The 27,961-nt window shown below is 36.5% G+C and overlaps 1 protein-coding gene across 3 annotated transcripts; it reads left to right on the top strand.

Annotated features, from left to right (window-relative positions):
• Window positions 1-129: 129 nt before the first annotated feature.
• Window positions 130-27,961, top strand: lrrc8aa (leucine rich repeat containing 8 VRAC subunit Aa). 3 transcript variants are annotated; one of them, XM_079586354.1, is made up of 8 exons: window positions 132-321; window positions 2,829-2,980; window positions 10,685-11,384; window positions 13,301-13,909; window positions 16,681-17,013; window positions 17,999-18,169; window positions 19,261-19,566; window positions 26,393-27,961. In XM_079586354.1, the coding sequence occupies exons 3-8, from the start codon at window positions 10,695-10,697 to the stop codon at window positions 26,666-26,668; spliced, it is 2,385 nt and encodes a 794-aa protein (XP_079442480.1). In that variant the 5' UTR covers window positions 132-321; window positions 2,829-2,980; window positions 10,685-10,694; the 3' UTR covers window positions 26,669-27,961. The 3 variants fall into 3 exon arrangements, with proteins under 3 accessions (XP_079442479.1, XP_079442480.1, XP_079442481.1); XM_079586355.1 differs by lacking the exon at window positions 2,829-2,980 and adding an exon at window positions 7,437-7,503 and having other exon boundaries at window positions 155-321; XM_079586353.1 differs by lacking the exon at window positions 2,829-2,980 and having other exon boundaries at window positions 130-321.

The following is a 27,961-nucleotide window of genomic DNA, read 5'->3' as shown; positions in this document are numbered from 1 at the left end:
TAAATTGAATTGATTCGTCAATCCACAGTCAGTCTAGGCCCGCGGTGTTTCTCTCAGCCAATCAGGATTGGCCTAGAGGTTAAACGTAAAGTTACGTAATTAATATTCATGAGCCGAGCCTTCGCTGTAGTAGGATTCGAATGAGACTCATCCCGGGAGGTCCGGCTGACGCGTATTCCTGGGCGTGGCTTAGCCGCGTTCCTCAACTCTTTCCTCGGGCTGCGGAGTGTGTGAGGCTGCCGCTGTGGATCGTGGACCGGAGGAAAGACATGTATCAGTTATGCGCCACAGGAGCCAGAGATCCACTCAGTAACGAGGCCGGTGAGTTGCGCCGGATGTGTGTGTGTGTTTCTCAGGGGGTTGAGTGTGTGTGTAGGGTGTGTTCGACAACACAAAAGGCTTTTAGGAGACCAACAAGACAAGCTTTAATTTTCCACCCACGGAAAACCATTAAACTGCAGGCCAAGGACTGTGTGCGCGCTTAACTTTGTGCGTCTTGAGTTAGTCTATAAATTATTGAATTATTGTGTTTCTGTGCTTGTGGTTTTTCACTCTCCAGTCAGTGCGTGTTTGCTGTGCTTGTATCTGGATCTGATCTTATTAATATAACATCTCATGTAATTGTATATGGCCCCCTAAACTAGGGGTTTTCAAACTGGGGTCTTCATGGGAGTCCATGCAAAAAGTTCAGAGAGTGTAAAATAAATAAATAGGGCTTATATATATATATATATATATATATATATAAAAGATTAAACTAAATAAATAAATAAATATATATTTTAAAATATATAAATAATACTAAATAAATAATTAAATTACTTATTAAAACAGAACAGTACCACAGTGAGTATAAATATGTAAAAATAATGTAATGTAACAGAAACTAAATGTTTTCAAAATAAAAGTACATGTATTTTCACAGTATAAATTGGATCTTTACACACACACACACACACATGTATATATAATGATCATGTTTGGGGTCCGTGCCATATAGCAGATTGGAGAAAACCCTGCCTTTAGATTACAGCCTATTGATTATACAGCCACTCAGGCCAATTAGGGCTAGAGATAAAAATACAAGTGTTTTTCTCCACTTACTGTAGTAGTAGAATGAGTTTGGGACACTCCTTGCTGGGTGTGTTGTGGGTTAGTGGTTAAAAATGTAGGCTAGTAACCTGTTGGCCACAGGTTTAAACCTCAGATAGGTGTACCGCCGTTGTGCAACAGAGGGTCTGTTCTTCACACAAAGCTGCCGTATCACTTCAGAAAACAGCACAGATGTATCATGGACTAGTTTCACATCATTTGCATTCATTATATTTAGTTTATTTTGCCCTAATAACATGGATGACGGTTAAATTCTGAGGCGAGAGATGTGTGTGTTTTGAACAAGTGCAGGCCTGATGTTTTTCCTCAACGTGTGTGAAGATGTCTTTGTTAGCTGGAGCCGGCCGAATGTGAGCGGGACACACCCGTAATTGACTGCCGTGAGGGGTGTAAAACCCAAAGCATGCATGTCTGTGGGACAACACACACACACCGCCACACACACACAAGACCTGTGACCACATAAACTCACCAAATGCCCTTTCCTAGCATCTGTGAAAGAGTCGAATGCATCCGAACAACAGAATGAATGCACAAATACAAACGGATGTCTGATTTGTTCGTTTGACGCTTAATTTGTGTATTCCAGTCCTTAAAATTATTAATTCACAAATCAGATTGATCCTGTTCTCGAGGTCTCAGTGACTGGCTATATCAATTTTATATTAATAAAATATGTTTTTATATATATAATATATATACACACACAATTTAATTTAAAATTATAACAAATATAAAAAAAATATAAAAAACATAAATGTATGTTTTCAAAACATGATCTGCATTTTCATGGGTTTAAATAAGATTTTTGTTATAAGAGACATTAAAAACAACTTTGTGCTTCAAAACCTTTCCTAAGAAAAAATAAATTAAATTGATTTTTGAAATTTTGCAACAGCTGAATTGTAATATTTTTGAGAAGCCAAACATGTCAACAAACATGTGTTTCTGAGTAACATGTAATATATTTAAGCCACAAAATAAACGTAATTCTGTAAAATAAGTATAATAAAACATTTTGAATGTTTTCCAGCACGTTTGATAATGACAATTAGCCAAAAACTCAAACATAGTTTACTTCTCACACACGTCGTCACGTCCGTCAAACACTTAGACTGGCTGTCGGATGAAATATTAGAACTAAAAACACGGCAAACTAACTTTGTAAGGAACCGAACAGACCATAATTTAGGTAATTGCTCACTGAAAATCTTCAAATCTGCCCTTGCTCTTCTTTGGCATGTTTGTGGGACAAATAGACATGGTTCTTCTAAAAATCACTCTTTTGATTCTGATCTTTTCGGTGAATTGGTTTCTTCCAGCTCTCAAAAACCACTCTAAATGATTAATTGGCAAACTAGATGAATCGGTTCCTGAGTTCTCACTGGCTCTGTAATGCCTTTTGCCCATAGACGTCCATTATTGTAAATGCATTCGTTTTGTTTTTACAAACTAAGAGATCAGTCCAAATTGTTATGTGGTAATTGCCACGTTCAAGCTTTTTATTTCACTTTCCATCGCTGAAAGTGTGGTTTTATACCAAAGTGCACGTTTAATTGCTTTGAGTGGTTAAAATAAAACTCTGTCATTAGTCTTTCCGGCATGGTAGTTTGAATTAGTGGCGAGAAATAGCAAGCATTTATTTCTGTATCATTAAGTGAAGCCGTAGGATTTCAACATGACACGTTAAAACCTCATTTCTCCCTGTGTGTCAGTGTGTTGTCCAGCTCTTCTGTTGACAGGACAGAGTGTGGTGATGGTTATGGAGATGATGCACTAGTCTGGTGTGTGTTTGGGTGATGTCCTTCTTTAATACCAGCCGTTAGCAGCAGATGGGGACAGTATGCCCTTGGGGAAACTAAACCGAGTGAGTTAAACAACAGACCCTTTGTGTATGTGTGTGTATGTGTGTGTGTGTGTTTGCGAGACGCACCTGGATTTCACGGGACTCAGGACATAATGTTGTGCGGAAGAAGAGTTTTTCACGTGTTCACTCACAGGCTTTGAAAGCATGTAATAAGGGGCAGCCGAGGCCTTATGGTTAGAGAGTCCGACTGGTAACCCGAAGGTTTTGCGGGTTCGATTTTCAATACCGGCAGGAATCGACTGAGGTGCCCTTGAGAAAGTCACCTAACACCAATTCGCTCCCCGGATGTCTCAGCAAAATGTGTGTGTTCACTTCGCACTACTCCTAATGTGTGTGCACTACTAAGTAGGGCTGTGCGATATTGAAGAAAAATGCGATATGCGATAACTCCTTAAATAATGCGATATTCAATATGCGATACGATAAAGTGTGTAAAATAAACTTAAATTATCATTAAAATATATTTAAAATTATATAACCTACATGTTTCACATTCTTTTTGACAAGAAAACATCCTTATAACTTCTGAAAGTGAACATCAGTGTTTTACTGTAGCATAACAAGTGTTATTTTAACATCAGTGTAAACCTCAGGGCTTCAGGTTATCCTACATTAGGTTTATTTAATAAAAGATACTGAATTATAAAATATATAAAAAAAACATTGCTTAGTTTTCACTGTATGAATTAAATATATCCTGATACTTATTAAAGCTAAAAAAAAACTTTGTCTTTTGTTCATGACCCCATTTATTGCAAGCTGTTGCGTTGCGATATTTCGATAAATTCGATATATTGCGCAGCCCTACTACTACTAAGTAACTTGGATGGGTTAAATGCAGAGGGTTTACCATATCCATACTTGGCCTTCACATGACACAAATAAGTTAAAGCAGGACAGGTCAGAGACAGTCATGAGGTATTGTCAATAATATGATGTCAATAATATGAAAGCATCAGAATAGTTGTAGAGAGCTCTGAGTATTGATGGTCTATAATGTGCTGTGCGTTTTTTTCTTCACATCCATTAATGTGAGAATAGAAATATGCAAATTGGACACAGCAAACCAACATTGGGAGAAAGCAAACAAACCTATTTCTAATTTCCAAATGCGATTATTGGTGGTGCATCAACTAAAAAAAATCTAACCAGCAACTAAAAAAAGTAATAGAGACAAACTTGAAAAAATAACACTCAACTTTTTAAGTTAAATCAACTAATTCGCTCCAGTTGAGCCAACTTAAAAACTGATCAGGTAGTCTTTTGAACTTCTTTGTCAAGGTAATTATAAAATGTTTAGCATTTAGCAATACAAGCAGATACAAACCTTGTTTTTCATCCCCATGTTTGATTTTCAAAGAGGCAAACATTTTGTTGTTGAACAATAAACAGTTCTTTTACATGTGACCCTTACCACAAAACTTATGGGTAATGTGTAACTCAAAAATTGATATGTACATCATCTGAAAGCTGAATAAATAAGCTTTCCACTGATGTATGGTTTGTTAGAATAGGACAATATTTGGCCGAGATCTGAAAATCTGGAATCTGAGGTGCAAACAAATCGAAACATTGAGAAAATCTCCTTTAAAGTTGTGCAATTATGTTCACGATTGTGCCGCATTCACTCACAAAATACATGTTTTATATATTTACGGTAGGAAATGTACAAAATATCTTCATGGAACATGATCTTTACTTAATATCCTCATGATTTTTGGCATAAAAGAAAAATCTATAATTTTGACCCATATAATGTATTGTTGGCTATTGCCACAGATATACCCGTGCGTCATGTGACTGGTTTTGTGATCCAGAGTCACATAAAGTGATTAAGATTTTCCATTAGAAAGTGTTTTTTGCAGTTCCACTAGAAGACAATCTGTCATATTCTGATCTAGATGACTCACAATGAAGGTTCATATCATATTGTATCAACCATATCTCGTCCTGTATTTATCGTAGCAACTCGGGAGAGCACAGACTGTAGTGCACATTAATCTAACGGTCTGTTATTATGACATAATGTTCAGATTCAGAGAAGAAGGAACAAACACAGAGAATACAGTTTCGCTCTTAGTAGCTTGTTCCAGCTTTCCTGCTGCTGTTGGGCTTTTCAGCGAGATGACATTGCTTACTAGAGGTTATGAGAGAAGTCAATACTGCTAACTTTGTGAAAGTATAACGTTTATTTACGTTATGAGGGAAAGAATTGAGGTGTTTTTGCTGTATGATGAAGTATCAGCCTCATTACTATGATGAGGAATGGGGTGTTTAGTGTGGATGCCAGAAGGCTGAGGAAAATGTCGCGTGTAATTACTTTCAAAGAAAGAGGCTTTTATCTCAAGCAAGCACACGATAAATGGGGAGTGTGTGTGTGTGTGTACACACTTGCATGGCATTGTCAAAGATTATTGTTTCATGGTCATGGACTAGTAGTGCTGGTCTAGACTGTGAGCCGGACGGAGATAAACACACTCACTTGGCCTTGTGTTAAAACAACACGTCTCCAATCTCTCCTAAAGGAAAGAAACACACACACACACACACACACACACATACACGGCATCTTCTGTCTACTTTCTGAAGGATATGAGGAAATTGTCTGTTTAAAAGACGCTTTTGAAATACTTGAAGTTTAATCAAGTTTGTTAAGAAGAAAGAGGTTGTGTATGTATGTGTGTGTGTGTGTGTGTGTGTACAAAGGTTTGTGTTTGTTAATTGTTAATAGACTTTCAGCTGAGACCCAATAGACACATATTTAGTTGTGCTTGTGCATTTTGTTTTTCAAAGTAATATTTCACCCAAAAATGTAATTCCCTCATTATTTACTAATTTGAATTGTGTTGTGTTGAACTCGTATAACTGATGGATGGGAAAACTAGCAGCAAATTACATTAGAAAAATTCTTAAATATAGTGCACAAAATAAATATAGTCTACTTTTACACTTCTGCCATTTTATGAGCTTGACAACCCCAGTAAGCTGTAACTTTCATTATTCAGGACAGAAGACTGGGAATAAAGATAATAACAGGGTCATTTGAGTCGGTAATATGGACAGAATTGTCATTTTGGGTGAATTATTTATTCCTCTAAGTTATTGTCTTTTATGTGATTTATTTCTGCAAATGAAGGATTTTGTCCTACAAGTGTTATATTCTTCTTCAGTGCATATTTTTTAGTGTGTCCGTCTTTTTCTACAGGACTGTAACAAGCAACTGTGGTGTGAATGCGTGTGAATGCGTGTGAATGGTTGGTTGTAGAGTGTAAGTATGTGTTTTTATCTCTGTGTGTGAATATTCAGTCAGTGTGTGTTTGGGAGATAAGGATGTTAATGTAAATAGGGTGATGTGAGTAGTTGCCAAGAAGGAATTGCTGTAGGGTTTTTAGTTTTAGCACGATTGTAGCATAATGCTAGGGTGGGTGCTTACAATGCTGTCATTGTTAATTAAGAGTAAAACTGCTAAAACAGTTTTTGTTCACTGAAAAACTTAAATGAATGTTGCCTTGACAAGTTAGACAAGAATTAATATGACTGAAACTAGAACTGAAATAAAATAAATGGAGCTAAACATATATATTATGTATATTTCATTTATTATACAGGAAAGGTTAAAAGTAACAATTTAGGTACAATTTAAACGGGCCTGACTGGTTTTTAAACTGGCCTGACGGGGTGAAACTGGTTTCCAGCAGGTTCCTGTATGTTGTATCCTATAGGCTATGTATGTATGTTTTATAAATGGCAAATTAATATATAAATAGCCTAGTATTTATATGTAAATGCCAAACGCATGTATCAAAATTAGGCTGCTAATCTTGAACAAAAACAAAAATAAAAACTTCATATAAAAATAAAAACCAATTCAAAATATTAATACTAATCGTATATAAATAATACTCAAATAACACTCAATGGGTATCGTTTTAATTTTAGTGATTCTTATCGAATCCCAGTTTTGATTTCAGTCAAACATGATTCTGTTGCTGCTGAACAACATGAACAAAAATCTGACAAACAACAAACTCTTATTAAACTAGACTAAATAATACAAATTTCAAACATTGTTAAAGACAAGTATATAGTCAGTAGTATACAATAAGAACAAATTAGCAATAGCACAAATAAATACAACCGAACAACTAAAGTTCAGAAAATGAAATCAAATGTAAAATAACACTGAATAATTTTAATAAGGATTAATCTATATTCTATTTATAAAAAGAAAACTATTCAGTCAAGATCAGTGAGTGATTTTCTTTTGTTCTTTGATTAATATTGAAGACACAGACGTCAGTAGGTTTATTAGACTACTGTCACTTTAAGAGCTGATCCACTAATGCGAAATAGTTACACACGTTTTCTTTCCCGCCAGTTCACGTTCACTTGAGACATAACTGTGTTTACGAGGATATTTTACATAACTCTGTGTGTATTTTTTTATCTATTCAAGAGCAAGAAGATGCGACAGAGAACTCAAGTCGTTATTCGTGCACTATATGAGCGGCAGAAAACAGCGCGTGAGTGACAAATTCATTTATCTTTTGTGCCAGAAACCGGAAACCATAAGTGGAATTTAAATTATTTTTTATAACAAGAAGTATTTTTGATTCCCAACCCTAACTCTTACAAGCCTAAGTCAAAAGCCTATAGTGACATTCTAGTCTATAAATGACTTGAGTTTATGAGAGTTTCCTGCTCTTTTAGTAAAGTAATAGCACACCTCTCGAGCTCTAGAAATGCAAATCTAACCAGGTTTTAGTTTGGCTCATAATAACCCTGAAAGGGGCCCTGCATAGAAGGGGGTGTTTTGTATAAAATTGGGTATATATTTGCGTTTCAGTAAATGCAGCCAAATGGCTTTGAGCAGTTTGAACTAAATTAGCAACATAATCTCATCTTTGGCCATGTTGTATATTCCCATTGAGGATGTTTAGAAACGGAGGTGCTCTAGGAACTTGGAGTCGTTTCAACCCAACGTGGAATTTTTACAAGGTCTCTCCGTGAACAATTGCTGGGGCCTTTTCTGCATTTTCACTCCAGCTCCTGAATGCCAAACGGAAAATTCCCAGCCTTTCCGAGCCTAAGTATAGATTGTCAATTTATACTGAGTCACTGATTCCAGACTCCTGATGTGCGCATGCATACGGCCCACACTGACGCTGGTTTGGTGTCTGTGGTCGTCTAAATGCTGGAATGATTGATTTTGGGAAGGGAAATTACCAGTTATCTGTCTGGATGCCTTATTAAAACGCTTTTTCTTTGTTCATCTCTTCACTTTTGTTCTCTATTCGCTGTCTCGCTTTTCCCCCCAGCTAATAAACGCTTTCTTTTTCTCCCGTCCCGTCCCTCCTCTTCCTCTCTCCTCCCCTTTTTAGTTTGATCTGTTACCCATACAAGGCTTTCGTATAACATGAAATGTAGTGCTTGAGTCATATACTATATGGTGTTTTGGCATTCTGGGGTATGTTATGAGTAAACTGTCCATTCGTCCTTTAATGTGAATCATAAATTTTTTAGCTTCCAATCATCTGGAGGTTTCGTAATCATATAGTCATGTGGTTGTGTCCTAATTCACATGCTTATGCACTAAAATTATGTATTTCTTTAGTGTTGTCAAAATATAGACACGGAGCGTCATGCCGTTTACAGGTAAACATTTAGCTACATTACAAGTCTCTTATTACTTTTATATACTGTAGTCATTATTATATATATACCGGTATATGCTTTTTTTAGGTTCATACACTACCGCTCAAAAGTTGGGGGTCACTAAGATTTTTATTTAAAAAAAAAGCATTTATTTAGCAAGGATGCAATAAATTATGGAAGCTTTTTTCCACCACAATTTTTTTTTCTCAGAATTGCGTGATATAAACTTGCAATTGCAAGTTATAAAGTCAGAATTGTAAGATAAAAACGCACAATTTTTCGCCCAGAATTGAAATGTAAAACTCGTAATTGTGAGATCTGGATTTATAAGGATTTATAAAATCCTGGGGGAAAAAAGTCAGAATTGTGAGAGAAAAATGTGCAATTATCTTTTTAATTGATTTATTCCGTGGCGAAAACGAACTTAAACTTAAAAAAAGACATTTATAATGTTACAAAAGATTTCTGTTCCAAATAAATGTTGTTGTTTTGAACTTTCTATTCAAAGAATCCTGAAACAATTAATCTCAGTAAACAAACAAAAAAATGAAACCGCATGTCTGTTTTCAACATTGATAATAATCAGAAATGTTTGTTGAGCAGAAAATCGGCATATTAGAATGATTTCTGAAGGATCATGTGACACAAGAATGATGCTGAAAATAAATAAATAACATTTCAGTATTACTGTTTTTACTGTATTTATAATTAAATAAATGCAGTATAATATAGACACAATTTAGAATTAAGGGTACTAAGCAATATTATTTGAAAAGGAATTTATATTTATGTATTTGACAGATACTTTTATCCAATTTGCATTGCATTCAAATTTCACATTGTCCTTTTTAACCAGTTCATACATATACAGTATTACATTCCCAGGGAAACAAACCCACGACCTTTCAGGAACGCTCAAAGCATAAATGGATCATGCAAACATCCACCAGAAATAGTATTTCATCATCAGGGTGATTTTTTTCATCCTGTGATTTGAAAGACACTTTTTGTTTGGACAATAGCAGACAGCAGCTGTTGTTAATTCTGAGCTGATGTTGTGTCAGTCCCCATGCAGAAACCTCTGGGCATAAATGCATGCGTCATATGCACCTGAAACTAATGCTAAAATTAGCTACAACTATGATTTTGTGTGCTTGTGTGCAAGTTTTTTTTATGTCCTGTGTAACTGTACTCCCACAAGCACGCACAGCACAAGATGTTTTGCTGACTCATTTCAGCCACTTCCTGCATCCAGGACATGAGCTCTGACCCACAGATACTGGAAGAAAAAGACAGAAGAATGAATTACAGGCTCGGAAAGTGAAACACTGTGTGTGTGAAGTGAAAGATGTGTATTTTCAGTTAACTTTAGTCTAGAGATGCACCGATTTTAGCCGATTCAGATTTATTTTTTTCTTGCCACTTTACAGCACACACACATATTTTTTATATATATTTTTTTTTAATGAAATCAATGGCCATATAGTTTTACCCAAACTGAATAATAAAAACAAGTTTAAATGGGTACATTTTCTATAAATATTTGAGTCTTCATTTTCTTTTCTGACTTGGCCTACTCCAGTTTTTGTTAAAACACACTAGACATGCATATTCTGTGCATTTTGGGTACTTTTTCTGTGAAATCATATTGATTTTGTCCATCAAAAGTGTGCTTTCACTTTAATTGAGTGTGAGCAGCGCAGCAAAAATAGACTCTGCGCCGAATCCCCGCTTCACTGCTGCTCACGCAACGCTCCTGCTTGACGCTCACGCGCTGGTCCTGCTCGCGGTGTGAATGCACTCATTGATTGACATGCATGCCGAAAAAAATATGTTTTTTTTTATTTTATTTTAGGAATGACCTTTTACAAAATGTTTTTTTTTTAATTGTAGAAATTACCTTTTACAAAAGGTTGAGAGTGATATGACCTTATTCAAAATACATACAGTATATATATATTTTTTTTTTAGGTAGAAATGACTCGGGCATTTGATTATTATTATTATTATTTGCCTACCATTTTCCCTCTGGTTCTCTCGTTTCCTCAGGTAAACTGTCATGATTCCCATCACTGAGCTGCGGTACTTTGCTGACACACAGCCGGCGTATCGAATTCTGAAACCATGGTGGGACGTGTTCACAGACTACATCTCCATCGTCATGCTGATGATCGCAGTGTTCGGTGGCACGCTGCAGGTCACGCAGGACAAGATGATTTGCCTGCCATGCAAATGGGTCGTCAACCAGTCCTGCGAACAGCTCAACGTTAGCTTGCCGCTCAACCCGGAGCCGAAGGGCATCCAGTACGACCTCGACCGGCACCAGTACAACTATGTGGACGCTGTGTGTTACGAGAACAAGCTCCACTGGTTCGCGAAGTACTTCCCGTATCTGGTGCTGCTGCACACCCTGATTTTTCTAGCATGTAGCAACTTTTGGTTTAAGTTTCCACGGACCAGTTCGAAGCTGGAACATTTCGTGTCCATTCTGTTGAAATGCTTCGACTCGCCGTGGACGACGCGCGCGCTGTCCGAGACGGTGGTGGAGGAGAGTGACCCAAAGCCGGCCGGGAAGATGAACGGCTCCACGGATAAGAAAGCCTCCAGCGTGAGTGACCAGGATGTGGAAGCAAGCGTCCCGATGCTGCAGAGGACCAAGTCCCGGATCGAGCAGGGCATCGTGGACCGTTCGGAGACGGGGGTCTTGGATAAGAAGGAAGGGGAGCAGGCCAAGGCGCTGTTTGAGAAGGTGTGTGCGTATGCTTTATTGAAGGGCTGGTCTCGAGGCACAAGCGGGATGTCTGGTTATCAAAGCTGTGTTCAAAAACCTAGTGGACTGCCTCTGTAGTCAGTAGCATTTTAAGGCATCATAGGCGCACTCCAGATGAGAAGGATGTTCCTTTATTCCTCCACAATACTTTCTTTTAGCCAAATTCGAAGGCAGCATTAGTGGAGAGGGCAATCCTAGAATTGCATTACAACAAATATTCTTAAATATAAATATATTTATGATTTAGATATATATACTCTGTTCATATAATAATAATAAAAATATATACTTCCAACCAATGCTAAAAAAATGATAATTTATTAATATGTATATTTAATAAAATATTTGTTTTTTTAACGTATTATGATACAAATAAATCAAATGAATGTATAAATATTTGTATTTATTTATTTATTTATTTATTATTTATATATTAGTATTTAATAAATATATTTATCATTTATAAATATATTTACTTCCTGTAGTAATATATAAAATATATTTATTTCATCCAATGATGAAAAGTATTGCTAAATATTAAGTTAATATTTAATACATTTGTAATTAAAAAATGTATACTTGCTTTGTAAACTAATAAATAAATAAAAACTTATTTTGTCCGGTGCTGAAAAGTATTGATCATATGATTAAATAAAAATAGTTATATATTAGTATTTAATAAATATATTTATAATTTAGAAATGTATATTTACTTCTATACTAATAAATAAAATATACTTATTTCACCCTATACTGAAAAGTATAAACATTACTAAATAAATGCATCAATTAAATGATATGAATTATACTTATTTCATATGCTAATAAACAAAATATACTTTTCATCCAATTCTAAAATGTATTGCTAAATATTATTAAATAAATTATGTATATAACACATAAATATATAATTTATACATGTATACTTCACACTAATAAATAAAATATACTTATTTCATCTAATGCTAAAAACATTTATTGCTGAATATATTTATTTTATCCAATGCTAAAAAATATTGCTAAATATTTAGTAAATATCTATTATAATTATATATTCAAAATGTAAACTTGCTCTCTAAATACTAATAAAGGAAGCAGACTTATTTAAACTTAGGCTGATAAATGTTATTATATATGTATTTATATTTATTATATTTTACCCAGTAATTATTTCCTGGGATTTTTTTAAATTTATGTCACATCAACTAGTAAATCCTTTATGTGGATCTATTTGAGTTAGAATGCCTTCTATGAAGCTGTCTGTGTAGGTAGTAGACCGCATGCTAGTTCACTAGGTTTTAGAACAGAGCCCAATTGACCCTTCGCAGGGAGTTTGATTGACAGGTGATCTGACCAATCATACTTCGCCATCCGCCATTTTATCCGACAAAGCAGTCAGGAGAGTTAGTAGATTTACATGGGAGGATTTGAACTTGAGAAGCGGAGTGTACTGACGCCTTTCCGTGGTTAAAACAACATTCCTTCTGATGTTCATTCATGTTTATTTGATGCTTTAAATGAATTAGAAGGAAGAGATGATCGGTTCACGAGCAGCTTTAACTGAGGCTCTACAGCGATCTGTCAGACACATTAAAGAGCCACAAAACTGTATTTATTGTTTAAATTTCTTTTAAAAAAATGACCAAATTTGAAAGGTGAGACTTTGTTTAATGTTTAATATCAAAAGTAACCGAAAAGTAAGCTGGTCTGTCTTGTCTGTCAGTGTGTTGTCAGTGTCCTCTCTGCTCCGCGATGTGTTTTTCACTGCGTGAGAACATGGTGTGTGTGAGAGCGGCGTAGCTTGTCGGACATAGCGACAGTAACTAAGGGGGGCGTGTCTTTGCGAACGGTCAATTATCATCCGAGTATATCATCCCATCCTTCTCTTTTTGCAGGTGAAGAAGTTTCGTATCCACGTTGAGGAGGGCGACATCGTTCACCGCCTTTACATACGGCAGGTAATCATCAAAGTCATCCAGTTCATCGTTATCTTCTGCTACACCATGTACTACGTACACTCCATCACGTTCAGCGTGACCTGTACCGTGGACATCGAGCGTCTGACGGGTTATCGCACATACCACTGCGCTCATCCTCTGGCCACACTGTTTAAGATCCTAGCCTGTTTCTACATCAGTCTGGTGGTGGTTTACGGCCTCATCTGCATGTACACGCTGTACTGGATAATCAGCCGCTCGCTAAAGCGTTATTCCTTCGAGTCCATCCGCGAGGAGAGCAGGTACAGCGACATCCCGGACGTGAAGAACGACTTCGCCTTCATGCTGCACATGATCGACCAGTACGACCCGCTGTACTCGAAGCGGTTCGCCGTGTTCCTGTCGGAGGTCAGCGAAAACAAACTGCGACAGCTGAACCTGAACAACGAGTGGACTCTGGAGAAACTCCGGCAGAGGATAACCAAGAACTCGCAGGAGAAACTAGAGCTGCACCTCTTCATGCTGAGCGGGATCCCGGACACCGTGTTCGACCTGGTAGAACTGGAGGTGTGTGGGTTTGCATCTAGGATTTTTTCAACTGGGGGGGGGCACAAGAGGGGCCACAATTAATACAGGCCAATGTTTATATGTAAAACTGTAGATATCTAAATCATTTAAAATTCGCATTCCGAAATTTTCGCACGTTAAAAAATAAATACGACCTCACGTTATGTCAATCACGCTTGCACACTGCCTCCGAAACTTTCGTCCGTCATAAAAAAAATCGAAACGGGTTCGATTTTCTGCGTTTTTCGCATCCGTAACACGCATTTTGAATGGTGCTTTGACAATTCAGAGCCACCGAATCACGAATACGAAAAAACGCATACGAAAATTTCGGACTCAGTGTGCAATGGCCTTAAGCTTTAAAATCAGCAATAAACAGTGATACCTTATTTTCTTTTAAAGCAACACTAAGAAAGATTTTTTTTTTTACCTTAAAATAATGTTTCCAAAATCGTTTCAGTGGTTCATCAAGTCGTAACAGGGTGAAAGGCACTTCTGCCTCCGCTTTGCGGTCCTTTATCTGCTATATTCACACTATGTAAGTTTGCCAGATTGGGTCGCGTTTCTGTAGTTCTAATGAGAAATAAGAAAACGACAAATTTGACTTGCTTTACGACAAGCGTAACAATAGTCATTACTTTGTTTTTCTTCGTTTCTGATGTCACAATACATCATACTTTCATAAAATCATGCATCATACTCTTCCTTGTCTGTGGACATCGTTCATTCAGTGCTGGATAAATGGCGAGCGTGCGTGCGACTCTAGGCTAAATTATTTTCGACAGCGGTAATGGACTATTCCGCTTCCAACCTGTAGGGCGACCGAAGAGGAAGAGTTCCTTGGTGTTGCTTTAATGGCATCCATTTATTCACTGCTGTAAATAAGTCTAATTCCATTTGTATTAACTTTTCACTTTTTTCAGAAGTGAAAAAATTGTAATAAATTAAATAATCCAATCTGTGAATATGAGTGCAACTCGCAAAAATAATAAAACTCTCAACATTAGGTTATATAAACTTTACACAAATCCTCACCTTATACATGGGCAAAAATAAATAAATAGAACAGCCTTACCTATTTATACAAATGCAGAAGTATATTATTCATATATTATTAGTATAACTTTATTAATTAAATACAATAATAATAACTTGTATCCACATCCTATTAAATTTGCATAGCAGCAGTTGCAGTAATTTGCATTAATGAATAGACCAAATCTAAATATGCCAAGGCTAATTAGCAATGTGCATATATGATTGTATAATATCATATTTCCATACTTGCTGTTAGATAGCTAGCTAACATTACTTCTTTAAAAGGGTACTTTTTATATTTTATTTACGTTTTATTACGTTACGTTATTTATTTTATTTATATTCATGTTTTTTTATTTGAGAATGTTTCTGGATGTCATGATGTTTTGTCACTAACTTCTGTGAAGTCTTGATAGAAAACACATATACATTAGGCCTACACACTACATTTAATTTGAGACTCACTTTGTTCACTTTGCTTGACAGAAAATTCAAGAAATCAGCCAGATTGTGCCACACGACAACATTGCAAAACTACAAGATATTTGAAGAAAAACGCATGTTTCAGACAGCAAGAAAACTCAACATCAAATATCTTCATAATCTCTGGATATTATGAGAAATTATCCATAAGAGACAGTTAGAGTATTCGTTCACAAGTCACAATCAAGTAATTTTCTTTATTTATTAGAAATCTTTAAATTCGTGTGCAGTCACGTGACTCAAGATCTCCACCTCTGATATTTACAGCTTGGAACGTGAGATAAACATAATACGATTTGCTTCTGGCTTGCAATATCACTTGTGTATCGGCCGGAAAAAAAAGAAAAGAAAAAATCACAACACAGGAAAACCCTGATTGTGTTATTATGTAGTCTATTAGCCTATCTACGCAGCTGGTTTGCAGGCTTGAATGAATGCGTGTATACATAAATGACCAGTTGCATATTCAACGGTTCAAGACGTTAGCAGCAGCAGAGGCGTTGAAGCTCTGATTAGCAGGTCATGAAAGGCGGTTGCGTAGACAGGGGAGGGGCCATGGGGGCACTGGCGCCTCCTGAACACTGATTGGCCCCCCAATGTGCCCTTCTACTTGTCTGTCACTCAAAAATTCAAATTATATCTTTCGGCTTGCATTATTTGAATAATGAACGAACCGGCTTTGGCGATGCATCTCAATAACAAGCATCTGTTTTCCAACTAAAAAAAGCACATGGTAAGTTGTGCTAAATTATATTCCTTTTTTTTAAATATAAATATTTTATATATAAATATAACCAATTTTTCTTAAATGTATACATGATTGTGTGTTTTTATATATATAAATAATTATACACAGTACACACACGTATATTATGTAAACACAAACTTTTATTTTGGATACGATTAATCTTTTGACAGCCCTAAAATAAATAAATACTAAAATAACTCTGGGCTAATTAACATATTCTAAACTGTTTTTATAAGATTCATATAATTTACAACTGGAATGAGAAAAAAATGTAGGGCGGGACTTGATTTTTAAAATAATAAGGTTTCTGGAATAATGTCCTCTATTCTATTGGTTAAAAAAGATGGTCCCGCCCCAATCGTACACCATTGGCCAATCAGCTTTTAGGACGCCTAATCAACTTTTATTTATTTAGTTTAGAGTTTATATAAAGTTGCCTTTGCATATTATGTTGGCATGGGAGAACGTATAAACGCATTAATTCTCTTTTTCATCCTTCCAGGTGCTGAAATTGGAGCTGATCCCTGACGTTACGATCCCGCCCATTATCGCACAGCTGTGTAACCTGAGGGAGATGTGGCTTTACCACACACCGGCTAAAATCGAGGCTCCCGCTCTGGCCTTCCTCCGCGAGCACCTCAAATCACTACACATAAAGTTCACAGACATTAAGGAGATCCCGCTGTGGATCTACAGCCTCAAGAACCTCAGCGAGCTCCATCTCACCGGAAACCTCAGCGCGGATAACAACCGATTCATCGTCATCGACGGCCTACGGGAGCTCAAGAGGCTCAAGGTCCTGCGGCTGAAGAGCAACCTCACTAAACTGCCTCAGGTGAGATGATGTAGATTACAGAAATTCATGAACACATTCATAAATGTCGTTCTTGCTGTGTGGAAGCATATGACAGAAACCACAGCAGAGCATGTGTGGTATCTGATGACGGTCATACCATGCTGATGAAAGATTCAAATTAAAATTGAGCATGTTCTTGGACTTGTTGTGCATGATTTATCAGTGTTCATTATTATAAAGACAAAAATATACTTTTTTTAAATCAAAATCTTTACCAAAAAAAAATAAAAAGAACATTTTTATATAAATATTTTAATTACAGTTCACATTATATATAATTTTAGATAGTAAAAAAAAAATAAAAAAAAATATATATATATGTGTGTGTGTGTGTGTGTATGTATGCATGTATGGAAGTTTATACAGAAATTATTTTATAAAAAAAAATTATTGAATCTTTTTGTAAAACATTTTGATGAATTATCATATTTTGCTTATATAATGTATAATCCAAAATAAATTGTGCGTGTGTATATACTCATATATATCTTTAAATATTTATATATATATATATATATATTTAAAGTAAAATGCTAAAATTCTATAATTAAAATTAATAAAATTATATTATTATATAATAGTTGTTTTTTTATCATTTATATAATAAATGTTTTTATATAGTTATAAAAATTATTATATATTATTAATATATATAAACTATATAGCATAGTTCCACTCCTGACTTTCCTTCAGAGATCATGCTTTCTAATATTCAATTAGCAACTATTGTGTTATGCTATTATTGTAGGTACTTTTTGTAAATATTCTGAACAAAATGTAAAAAAACAACAAATATATGTAATTTAATATATAAAGTGAAGATATAAGACCAGTAGGGAAATTCTAACAAATCTCAGACTGTTCTTTAGGTCTGGTTTTGTTTTTAATCTAACAACACGGAATTGCATTTTGCACTTTCATTTATGACAAAATGATGATTGGAGTGTGTCTTTCCCCCTGTCAGGTGGTGACAGACGTTGGCGTTCACTTGCAGAAGCTTTCCATCAATAACGAAGGGACCAAACTGATGGTTCTGAACAGTCTGAAGAAGATGGTGAACCTGACGGAGATGGAGCTGGTGCGCTGTGATCTGGAGAGGATCCCGCACTCCATATTCAGCCTGCACAATCTACAGGTAAACTAACTCCTCCGTCATGTAGTTTCACAAAACCTGTGCATATAATTATATACTACGGAACTAATGTATGCAAGTGAAATCAGAGTATCTTAAAGGGGACCTATTATGCTTTTTCTTTAGTGTGTGATGTCGCGGTTTGAGCATGGAAAAGCTCTGCAAAATTACAAAGCTCCTCCAGCGGGAGTTCTTCTCTATATCAGTGTCAGTAGCCGCGTTCCCATTACAGATTTGCGCAAAACGTTTGCGATTTTTTTTTTTTTTTTCTTCTTTTCTTTTTTTTTTCTTTTCTTTTTTTTTTCTAAATATCGATAAAAAAATATTAGTGTATTATAACTACTAGTGATAAGTCATTTAAAAAATCATGGCAACGGACGTTGGTAGGTTTATATATCACAGCCACCGCACTAGACATTATTATTATTAACGGAAGGAGACGCATGTGTGTTATACAAGCATTAATGGTAAGGTAACTGTGAGCGGCACATATGAGGAGTTTCTGGGTGTTTCTCCCTCATTTCTGACTCAAGCTCTTGATTGTGGCATTTCTTTGAGGTTTAGAATCCAGAATTCCTGTAATTCTTTTTTTTTCTTTTATGGCAAATGGACTCGCAATATTCCTCATTTAAATAATTCCTGCCCAAGGCATATGCAAAATAAATGGGCGGGGCCTGGTTGAGTTAGTAGTGTGTGGAAACTCGTAGTTATGGTAACGGGCGGGACATTTCCCAAACATGCTCGAAGTGCTTGACCAATCACAACACACTGCTCCAGCCGACCAATCAGAGCACATTGTGCTTTTCAGAAGGAGGGGCTTCATAGAGACAGGAACTAAACCGAGCGTTACTGACAGACTAGGAAGATACGAGCTGCAACAGTGACAAATATGAAAAAATAAGTTTTTTTTTTTTAACATTCAAGTATGAAATCTTATTCTAGTAGAGCCCAAAACCAAAATCAAGAGGTCATGCATAATATGGCCTGCTACATTATATAAATGTTGTACATTTCCTAAAGTTTGGCTGCTTACCACAGGAATTTCCCCTTGGGCTCACTGACTCTGATGTGCACATCATAACTTCTGTCTGTAGGAGATTGACCTGAAGGACAACAACTTGAAGACCATCGAGGAGATCATCAGCTTCCAGCATCTCCACAGACTGGTGTGCCTCAAACTCTGGTACAACCAAATCGCCTACATCCCCATCCAGATCGGCACCCTCACCAACCTGGAGCGACTCTATCTGAACCGCAACAAGATCGAGAAGATTCCCGCTCAGCTGTTCTTCTGCAGGAAGCTGCGATACCTGGACCTCAGCCACAACAACCTGACCAGCATCCCTCCAGACATCGGATTCCTACAGAACCTGCAGTACTTTGCGGTGACGGCGAACAGAGTGAGTAAATGTGCAGACTTGCATGTGCATGTCACCTCATGTTCCTGAGAGATTTCATCAGATGGTGTTATCTGAGTTTGAATATGTAAAACGGCAGAGAAACATGGACTCAAACTCAGATAACACCGTCTTGTATCCACCTTTCTCATACTCCCCGTCACGCAAAATATGGGAGTTACTTCTGTTAAACTGTAAACAATCAGCGAAAGGTTTATTTATTTATTTTATTTTATTTAATAGGGACACGTGTGAACAATAAACATGTACCACACTACCACATTTATAGCCAAGGCTAATTTGTCAGTCCCTAGAAGGGCTTTTCACATACATACAAAAAATACATTTACAGTAACATTGGCTCTATGAACGCAATAACATTTTTGCGTGATGATATTATTCTACACTATCTAAGTGTGAAAGCATTAACAAGTCACTACAACCGACCATGAATAGCCCCAAAAAGCGTGATTATTTCCTCAGCAATATTAAGGACGTGTTAATTATCACGGTAGTAATATATGTTTGTATTATGTAACATATGTTGCCTTAATCAAAAATGTTAATTACCTGGAACATTGAGTGATAATATTTCTAATTGGTTTCTGATTGGTTATCGATAATATAAGTGATTCCCGTCATTTTGACCGACCATAAATATTGTATTTACCTGCTTTAGAAACATTCCAGTAAACAGTGAAAATCGCGATTTATTAGGATGCACGATATATCGGCTGATATATGTTCATTTGTAATGTTATCGTTATCAGCCAAATAAGAAAATGTGTCCGATATATTAAAGACGATAAATAATGGATTATTTCCTTCATGGCTTTTGGTGAGAATTTAGTTTTTGTGATCAGGCTCTCAAAAATTATATTAAAATTTGGATTTAGATTTATCTGCCAATATATCGGTATCGGCCAAAATTGTCAAAAAAGAAGTGAAAAGGGCAGGCAAATTCATTTTAAAGCATCCATGTGAAAACAAACCCTGGAAAGAGACGTGAGGATTTGGGGAGAGAAACAAGATTCTCAGTGCATTCCAGTGAATCATTCTAGGGATATATTGGATTAAGGCGGGAGAGCAGAACACAATATGTTGTCCTTTTTCATATTGTTACAGTGGAATACAAAAAAGAAAAGAAAATAATCAGTAGGGGAAAAAAGGAGCGACTGAAAAGTATTTCCGCCACAGAATAACATTCTTTAAAAGATAATTGCGACTTTTTATCTCACAATTGCGAGTTTACATCTCGCAATTCTAAAATCTTTTCTTAAAATTGTGAGATATAATCCAATTCTACTGAAAGAAGACTTAACTTTTTTTCCTCAGAACTGCGAGTTTATATCTTACAATTCTTACTTTATAACGTGCAATTGCGACTTTATATCTCCCAATTGATCGTTCGGAAAGACTCGCCCCCCTTAGTTACTGTCGCTATGTCCGACAAGCTACGCCGCTCTCACACACACCATGTTCTCACGCAGTGAAAAATACATCGCGGAGCAGAGAGCACACTGACAACACACAGACCAGGTTACTTTTCGGTTACTTTTGATAATAAACGTATTAAACAAAGTCTCACCTTTCAAATTTGGTCGTTTTTTAAAAGAAATTTAAACAATAAGTACAGTTTTGTGGCTCCTTAATGTGTGGGTCAGATCGCTGTAGATCATCAGTTAAAGCTTCTCGTGATCCGATCATCTCTTCCTTCTAGTTCATGTATAGCATCAAATGAACATCAGAAGGAATGTTGTTTTAACCGCGGAAAGACGTCAGTACACTCCGCTTTTCAAGGTCAAATCCTCCCATGTTAATCTACTAACTCTCCTGACTGCTTTGTCCGACAAAATGGCGGATGGCGAAGTATGATTGGTCAGATCACCCGTCAATCAAGCTCCCTGCGAAGGGTCAATTGCGATTTACATCTCGCAATTCTGACTTTTTTTCTCGCAATTACGAGTTCATATCTCGCTATTCTGACATCTTTTCTCAGAATTGTGAGATATAAACTCACATTTGCGAGTTATAGTCCAATTCTACTGAAAAAAATACTTTTTTCCTCAGAATTGCGAAAATATCTCACAATTCTGATTTTATAACGTGCAATTGCGACTTTATATCATGGAATTCTGACTTTGTATCTCCCAATTGCGTGATATAAAGTCGCATGTGAGTAATGTGAGAGAAGAAAGTTAGAATTGTGAGATCAAGTCGCAATTACCTTTTTTTATTTTTTGTTCTGTGGCGGAAACAAGCTTCCATAGAAAATAGCTCTTAACATATATTACAGATATTCTTAATATAGCATGTCACAATTCTTCTTCTGATGGCTAAGGAAACTTAAGAGCTCATTCAGTCAAACTTTTTTATTTGACCTTTATTTAACCAGGATAATCTCACAGGAGTATCTCTTTCACAGGAAACTGACGGATAAGGATTATATACAGTGCAACCTTATAATTTGAAATTATTCGTTTCAGTCTTTTTGAGTGGAAGTTCAAGTTCCCGAAACTGGAATTGCCTCCAATAATTCAAAATGCAGTATGTTCGTCAGGAAATAACCTAATAACTAATATACCTAATTAATAAAATAACTAATATCCAAGGTGGATAACCAATTTTATTCAGCAAGGATGCAAGAAACTGATTAAAAGTGACAGTAAAGGCATTTAGAGTTTTACAAAAGATTCTATTTCAATTAAATTCTATTCTTTTCAGCAAAGCATCCTGGAAAAATATGTAGCATTTTAGAATTTCTGAAGGATCATGTGACACTGAAGACTGGAGTAATGATGCGGAAAACTCTGCTTTGATCACAGGAATAAATGATATAATATACTTGAATAGTACTTCAGTCCATGTTCCTCGTGTTATTGTGAAGGATTCCTCAGTCCAAGTCATTTTTAAAGAAAATTATTTTATATCTGTCACTAACTTGCTCACACCTGGCTGACGTCACCTAGGCAGCGTAGACTTATTGTCCATTAGCAAAACAGCGGTTTAGTCATTGCTTTAGGTTGCTGTTGTAGGTAACTAATCATTACAATAGTAAACACAGTAATTTCAGGCCAGTTAACGTTAATTAAATGAAAATGATGGCAATCATAGCAAATATCTTTGAGATTTGTAAAATAAAATAAGCGTGTCGGTGGCGTTTCATGACGGGAATCCACTCGCAGTGCCAGTGAGAATGTATCCGAGAGGCCACACCCTCCAAGTGCATGTTGCGCATACTTATCCGTCAAACGCCCATTAGACGGCGCCGTTGTTTTATTGAATCTGGATTCTTTGGATGCGAGTCAGATAATTCAAAGGAGGTAAACAGGGAATGTACAAACATAAAGTCCAGCAACATTATTATGCAGCAACACAAACCCTGCCTCTCTCTCTCATGTGTTTTGAGTTTGACGTGCACTTGTGGTTGTTTTTAGTAACGGGCGTATTTGAGAGTGTGTGTGGCATGTTTCTGAAAATAGCAGGTTTATGGGACCTCCTGTCAAGGAGTGTGAACACCAGGGTTATTATAGTAAACTAAAAAAAACATCTTGTTACTTAAAATAAAAAAACTAAATAGAAAAAAATAACTAAAAAATAATAATTAAAAAATAACTAAATGTATATATACACACACACACACACACATGTATGCTTGCATATATGTATGTGTGTGTGTGTGTGTGTGTGTATGTATGTATATATATATATATATATGTGTATATATATATACATGGATATATGTGTGTGTGTACTTCTAAAATATATAAAATAAAAATGTATAAAAACTATATAGACAAGACACTTTGGTCTATGACCTAATGGATAATATAAAAATTTAATTCAAAATATTAATTAAAACTACAATAGTATCTCAATAATACTAACACACACACACAAACTTACACACACACTTCCCGGTTTTTTCATTTGCTCATTATTATCTAAATGAGTTGTGTAATTTGTGTTATTTTCTGAGAATCAAGGTGGACCATAACTAGATGCATATGTTTGCTTTTTTTAGTGTGTGAGTGTGTGTGTGTGTGTGGGGGCCAAAATTAGCAGCTTACTCCGGAGATAATTGGTTTTCCTGTGTATAATGTTTTCAGGGTCTCCGCCCTGCCGAGCGAGTGGCTTTAAATGGGGCACGTTGTTTATTACAGATAGATTATATTACACAGCTCTCTGGAATTCTGGACTCTGATTGGTCAGTCGTGGCATTCTGCGGTCAATTATTGTAGCCTTTAACTGGATAACTGACTGTTTTGTTGGACAAATGATTCCCTGCATAGCTGTGCTGGTTTTGGGTTTCTCGTATCAATCCAGTCAGCTGGTCATTATCGCAAAATGAACTCTAACCAAGACACCAGATCACCTACTGTGACCTACTACAGTATCCGTTATGAACTGAACAAAACACCGATTGAATGGTAAATGAGACACAAAATAGCTAAAATCATATTTAGTCCTTTGACAAAAATAACCAAATGGCTTGTGGTTTGTTAGCTATTGAAAAGGCTGGAATAAATAAAATAAATGTGTGTAAATGATAACAGTTGACAATTAATCGATTCAAATGCAGCAAACCTGTTTTTTGTTTGTTTTTTTATTATTTAAAATCACGTTTTAAACCCAATTGCAATTTTTATAAGAAAAATGGGTAAACAAGATATTTTCCAGTGCAAATAGAAAAATGTAATGGGTGTAGTAATAACCTGATATTGAGAAAAAAAAAGTTCTTTAAAAACACTAATATTTTCTGTGATTTTAATAAATATTATTTACAATAAAGTGTTGGTAACACTTTACAATAAGGTTTAATTTGTTAACATTAGTTTATTAACTAACATGAACTAACAGTGAGCAATATATATCTTTATTTTACAACATTTATTCATCTTTGTTAATGTTAATTAATGAAAATGTATTTTAAAATTTGTATTAGTAAATGTAGACATTAATATTAAAGGGATAGTTCACCCTAAACTGAAAATCAAGGCATTGTTTACTCAAACTGGTGTTCTTATGCCGTTATTTATTTTTTGGACCTCAAAAGGAGAAAGGAGAATCGCTCGCACTCGTCCAGATGAATAGACTCAAAAGTATCATAGAAGGATCTCATGTGACACGTGTCGAATATTACGAGTGTTCTGGGGTTTATGAGAGGGTTGAAGTGTAAACTGAAGTTTAAAGGCACACTATGCAAGATTTGTACCTTAATATAACAGATTCGAAGTCATTTCAATGGTAAACAAACTCGTAATAGGGCGAATCATCCTGATAACAAAGCAGGGGGGGACATAAGTTTGAGAGGTGGCGCCCCGCCAAATCTCACGAGAATCACGACTTGCTTTACGGCACGACGTCACACACATCAACAACATATGAAGGAGCCTCTATGGAAGACACTAGCACGCATTTGAGACGTGAATCATGGCAGAGTTGATGAAGAAAGTGCGGTCGGAAGAGTCAAAGAAAAGAAAACGAGAGTGGTATTTACGACAATAACGTTAAAGTACTCCACAGTGACTCTAGGGGTCACTGTTTGACAAAAACGGAAACTGCATAGTATGCCTTTAATGTGTTATTTAAAGAAAGTCCTGACCTTGGCCGTTGATCTTCTGTGCTCGACTGCTGGTTAGTGATACTCTATCAGCGGCACAATTCACTCCGACTCACCCAGAGGAAAAGAAAAAAAAAAGTTATGAGAAATTAACATAAATGCGACATGAAATCCATCCCATGTACCTTCTACTCTGAAGTGAATATATCCGTTCACATTCTGACAAACTCAGACAAACTTCTGACTCTGTGAAGAAAGGTTTGTGAAGGGTATTTCATGTTGTGTTTTTGTTAATCTTGATTTCTCACAACTTGTGTGCTTTTTCTGGGCGAGTCGGGATGAACGGCAGCGCTAACAGAGTCACACGTACACACAGCTGTGCACAGAAGACCAGCGGCCAAAGCCAGGATTTTCATTAAAAAACACTTTTTTTTTTTTTTTTGCCAAACCCTATCGTATACCCTCAGAACACTTGGAATAAACGACACGTGTCGAATGAGATCGTTCTATGATTCTTTTGTTAAAGCTTGATGCTGGTCGCTATTCACTGCCATTATCTAGACAAGCACGAGCAGGACATTTTTCATTTTATTTCTCGTTTTGTGGTCCAAAAGAGAAAAAAGGGCATATGGCATTAGAACAACACCAGGGTGAGTAAATAATGACTTCATTTTTATTTTAGGGTGAACTATCTGTTTAAATAAGATTCAAATTTGTAGAAGTATTGTTCATGTTAAAGCTGAAGTCGGCAAGATTTTTTTTGATCATATTCACTAAAACCGACACTAAGCTCCGACAGAACAACATAAATCAGCCGGTTTTAGAAAAAACACACGTTTCTACCTCCACCAAGCTCCAAATCTACCGCTCCCAGTTCTTCTGGTCCAATCAGCGCAGGGCTGTGTGAGATCTGACTGTCAATAACAGTTTGTGCACACAGCACAGATCCCCTCCTTCCCCCTCGCGCACGTTACAATAATCACATGGACACGCCTGAAGTTCGCAGGTGTGTTGGATTGTACGAAGCGTGATGGCGGAGAGAAAAAGGACGAACTCGCGAACTCGATGGGAGGGTGCTCGTGATAGTGGGGGAGGGGCACGAGAATCTGCCAGACTTGCCGACTGCAGCTTTAACTAACAAATGAAACCTTATTGTAAAGTGTTACCGAAATGTTTACGTCTTATTTGCTTATTTCCACACTCATCAAAGAGAATCGCATAGCAGAGATTGTGTGTTAATCGTGTCTTTCCCCCCCCCCGATTCAGATCGAGACGTTGCCGCCCGAGTTGTTCCAGTGTAAGAAGCTGCGGACGCTGAATCTGGGAAATAACTGCCTTACGGTGTTGCCGTCGCGTTTCGGAGAGTTAACGGGCCTGACGCAGCTGGAGCTCCGCGGGAACCGGCTGGAGGGATTACCGGTGGAGCTCTCCGAATGTCGACTTCTCAAGCGCTCCGGCCTGATCGTGGAGGAAGATCTCTTCAACACTTTACCACCGGAGGTCAAGGAGCAGCTGTGGAGAGCCGATAAAGAACAAGCCTGAGTGAGACGGGTGAAAGAGAAGAAACTCTTAATGTGGTCATTCTGCTTTCCTTTCATTCTTTTAATGATTTTTAATTCATTTTATTTGGGCGGAAAAGCATTCGTTTCTCGTCCGTATGAAGGGAAGTTGTGGACAGGGTGCCATCTGTCCTTAGAAACACACACACTCTGATCCACTCATACACAAACATGCGTTTTGCGAGGTCAAGTCATGTTGTACTGCCCCCTACAGGCACGGAGGGGCATGCATATAGATGACAACAACACCGACATGGTGAACATGTGGGTGCGAGTGCCTGTTAAAGCAGTGGCTTTATGGGAATGCATAGATGTAACAAGCAATATGTGGTTTGTGCATTATTTACTTAGCGGCTGCATCCAATCAGGGAAGGGTCGACTGTTTATGAATGTGCCAGCTGAGTTATCAAATATGTAATTGTACATTTTAAACCTCTGCAAGCTAATACCCACAGAAATAAATGCCAAAAAGGTCATATACAAAAATCTACTACATACAGTTGTAATTAAAAAATTGCTAAAGGATTGTTGGCAAAATCTACAGACTTTCAGCAGTTTGCAATGAACAAAACAAGCTAAAGTAATTGAAATAGCAGAAGTTATTCAAAGTTGCATTTTCATTCCACTTGAACACATTTGTTGTGTTGTACTATTGTTTTGTTTGATTGCACACAGCTAAAAGTCTGTAAATTCTGCCAATAAACCTGATTTGCAATGGGGGTTGCAACTGTATATATGCTTTTAAAGACTTTTAAAGGTGAATATGATGCCACAAACTCTTTGAAAATGTCTTGCTAAAATCTTACACTCCACTACGCAAAGATATAGAAACTGCGAATGACAAACAAAACGATCTCGGACTGACTCGAGTTTGGATCAGGTGAGATGCACGTTGACTCGAAGGGAATGATGACGTCATAATGACTGTTGTTGTAGCAACGTTCCCACACTATCATGGCCTTAACTCTCTGAGCTGAATGCTGGAGGTCATCTCCAAGAAAAAGTGTACATTTTACGTTTGTAAGTTTTATAATTTTACAAAAAAAATATATGAGAAAGAACAAAAAGAAACAGAACAGAAAGACTCGTGCAAATTGTTCACATGTTTGCAAGTACAAAAAAATCCTATGCGTTAATGAATTGTTTTTATATGTACATGTTCATATGATTTTATTTTATGATTTTTATTTGAACTTTTCTTTTTGTTGGGAAGATTGCCTAATGTACACAGTATGGCGTTGAACAAAACCAAGTAAAAATTTCTGATATACATTCA

Source organism: Phoxinus phoxinus (assembly GCF_949152265.1).
Source record: "Phoxinus phoxinus genome assembly, chromosome: 17".
Taxonomy (NCBI): domain Eukaryota; kingdom Metazoa; phylum Chordata; class Actinopteri; order Cypriniformes; family Leuciscidae; genus Phoxinus; species Phoxinus phoxinus.
This window is presented reverse-complemented; position numbering and strand designations above follow the sequence as displayed.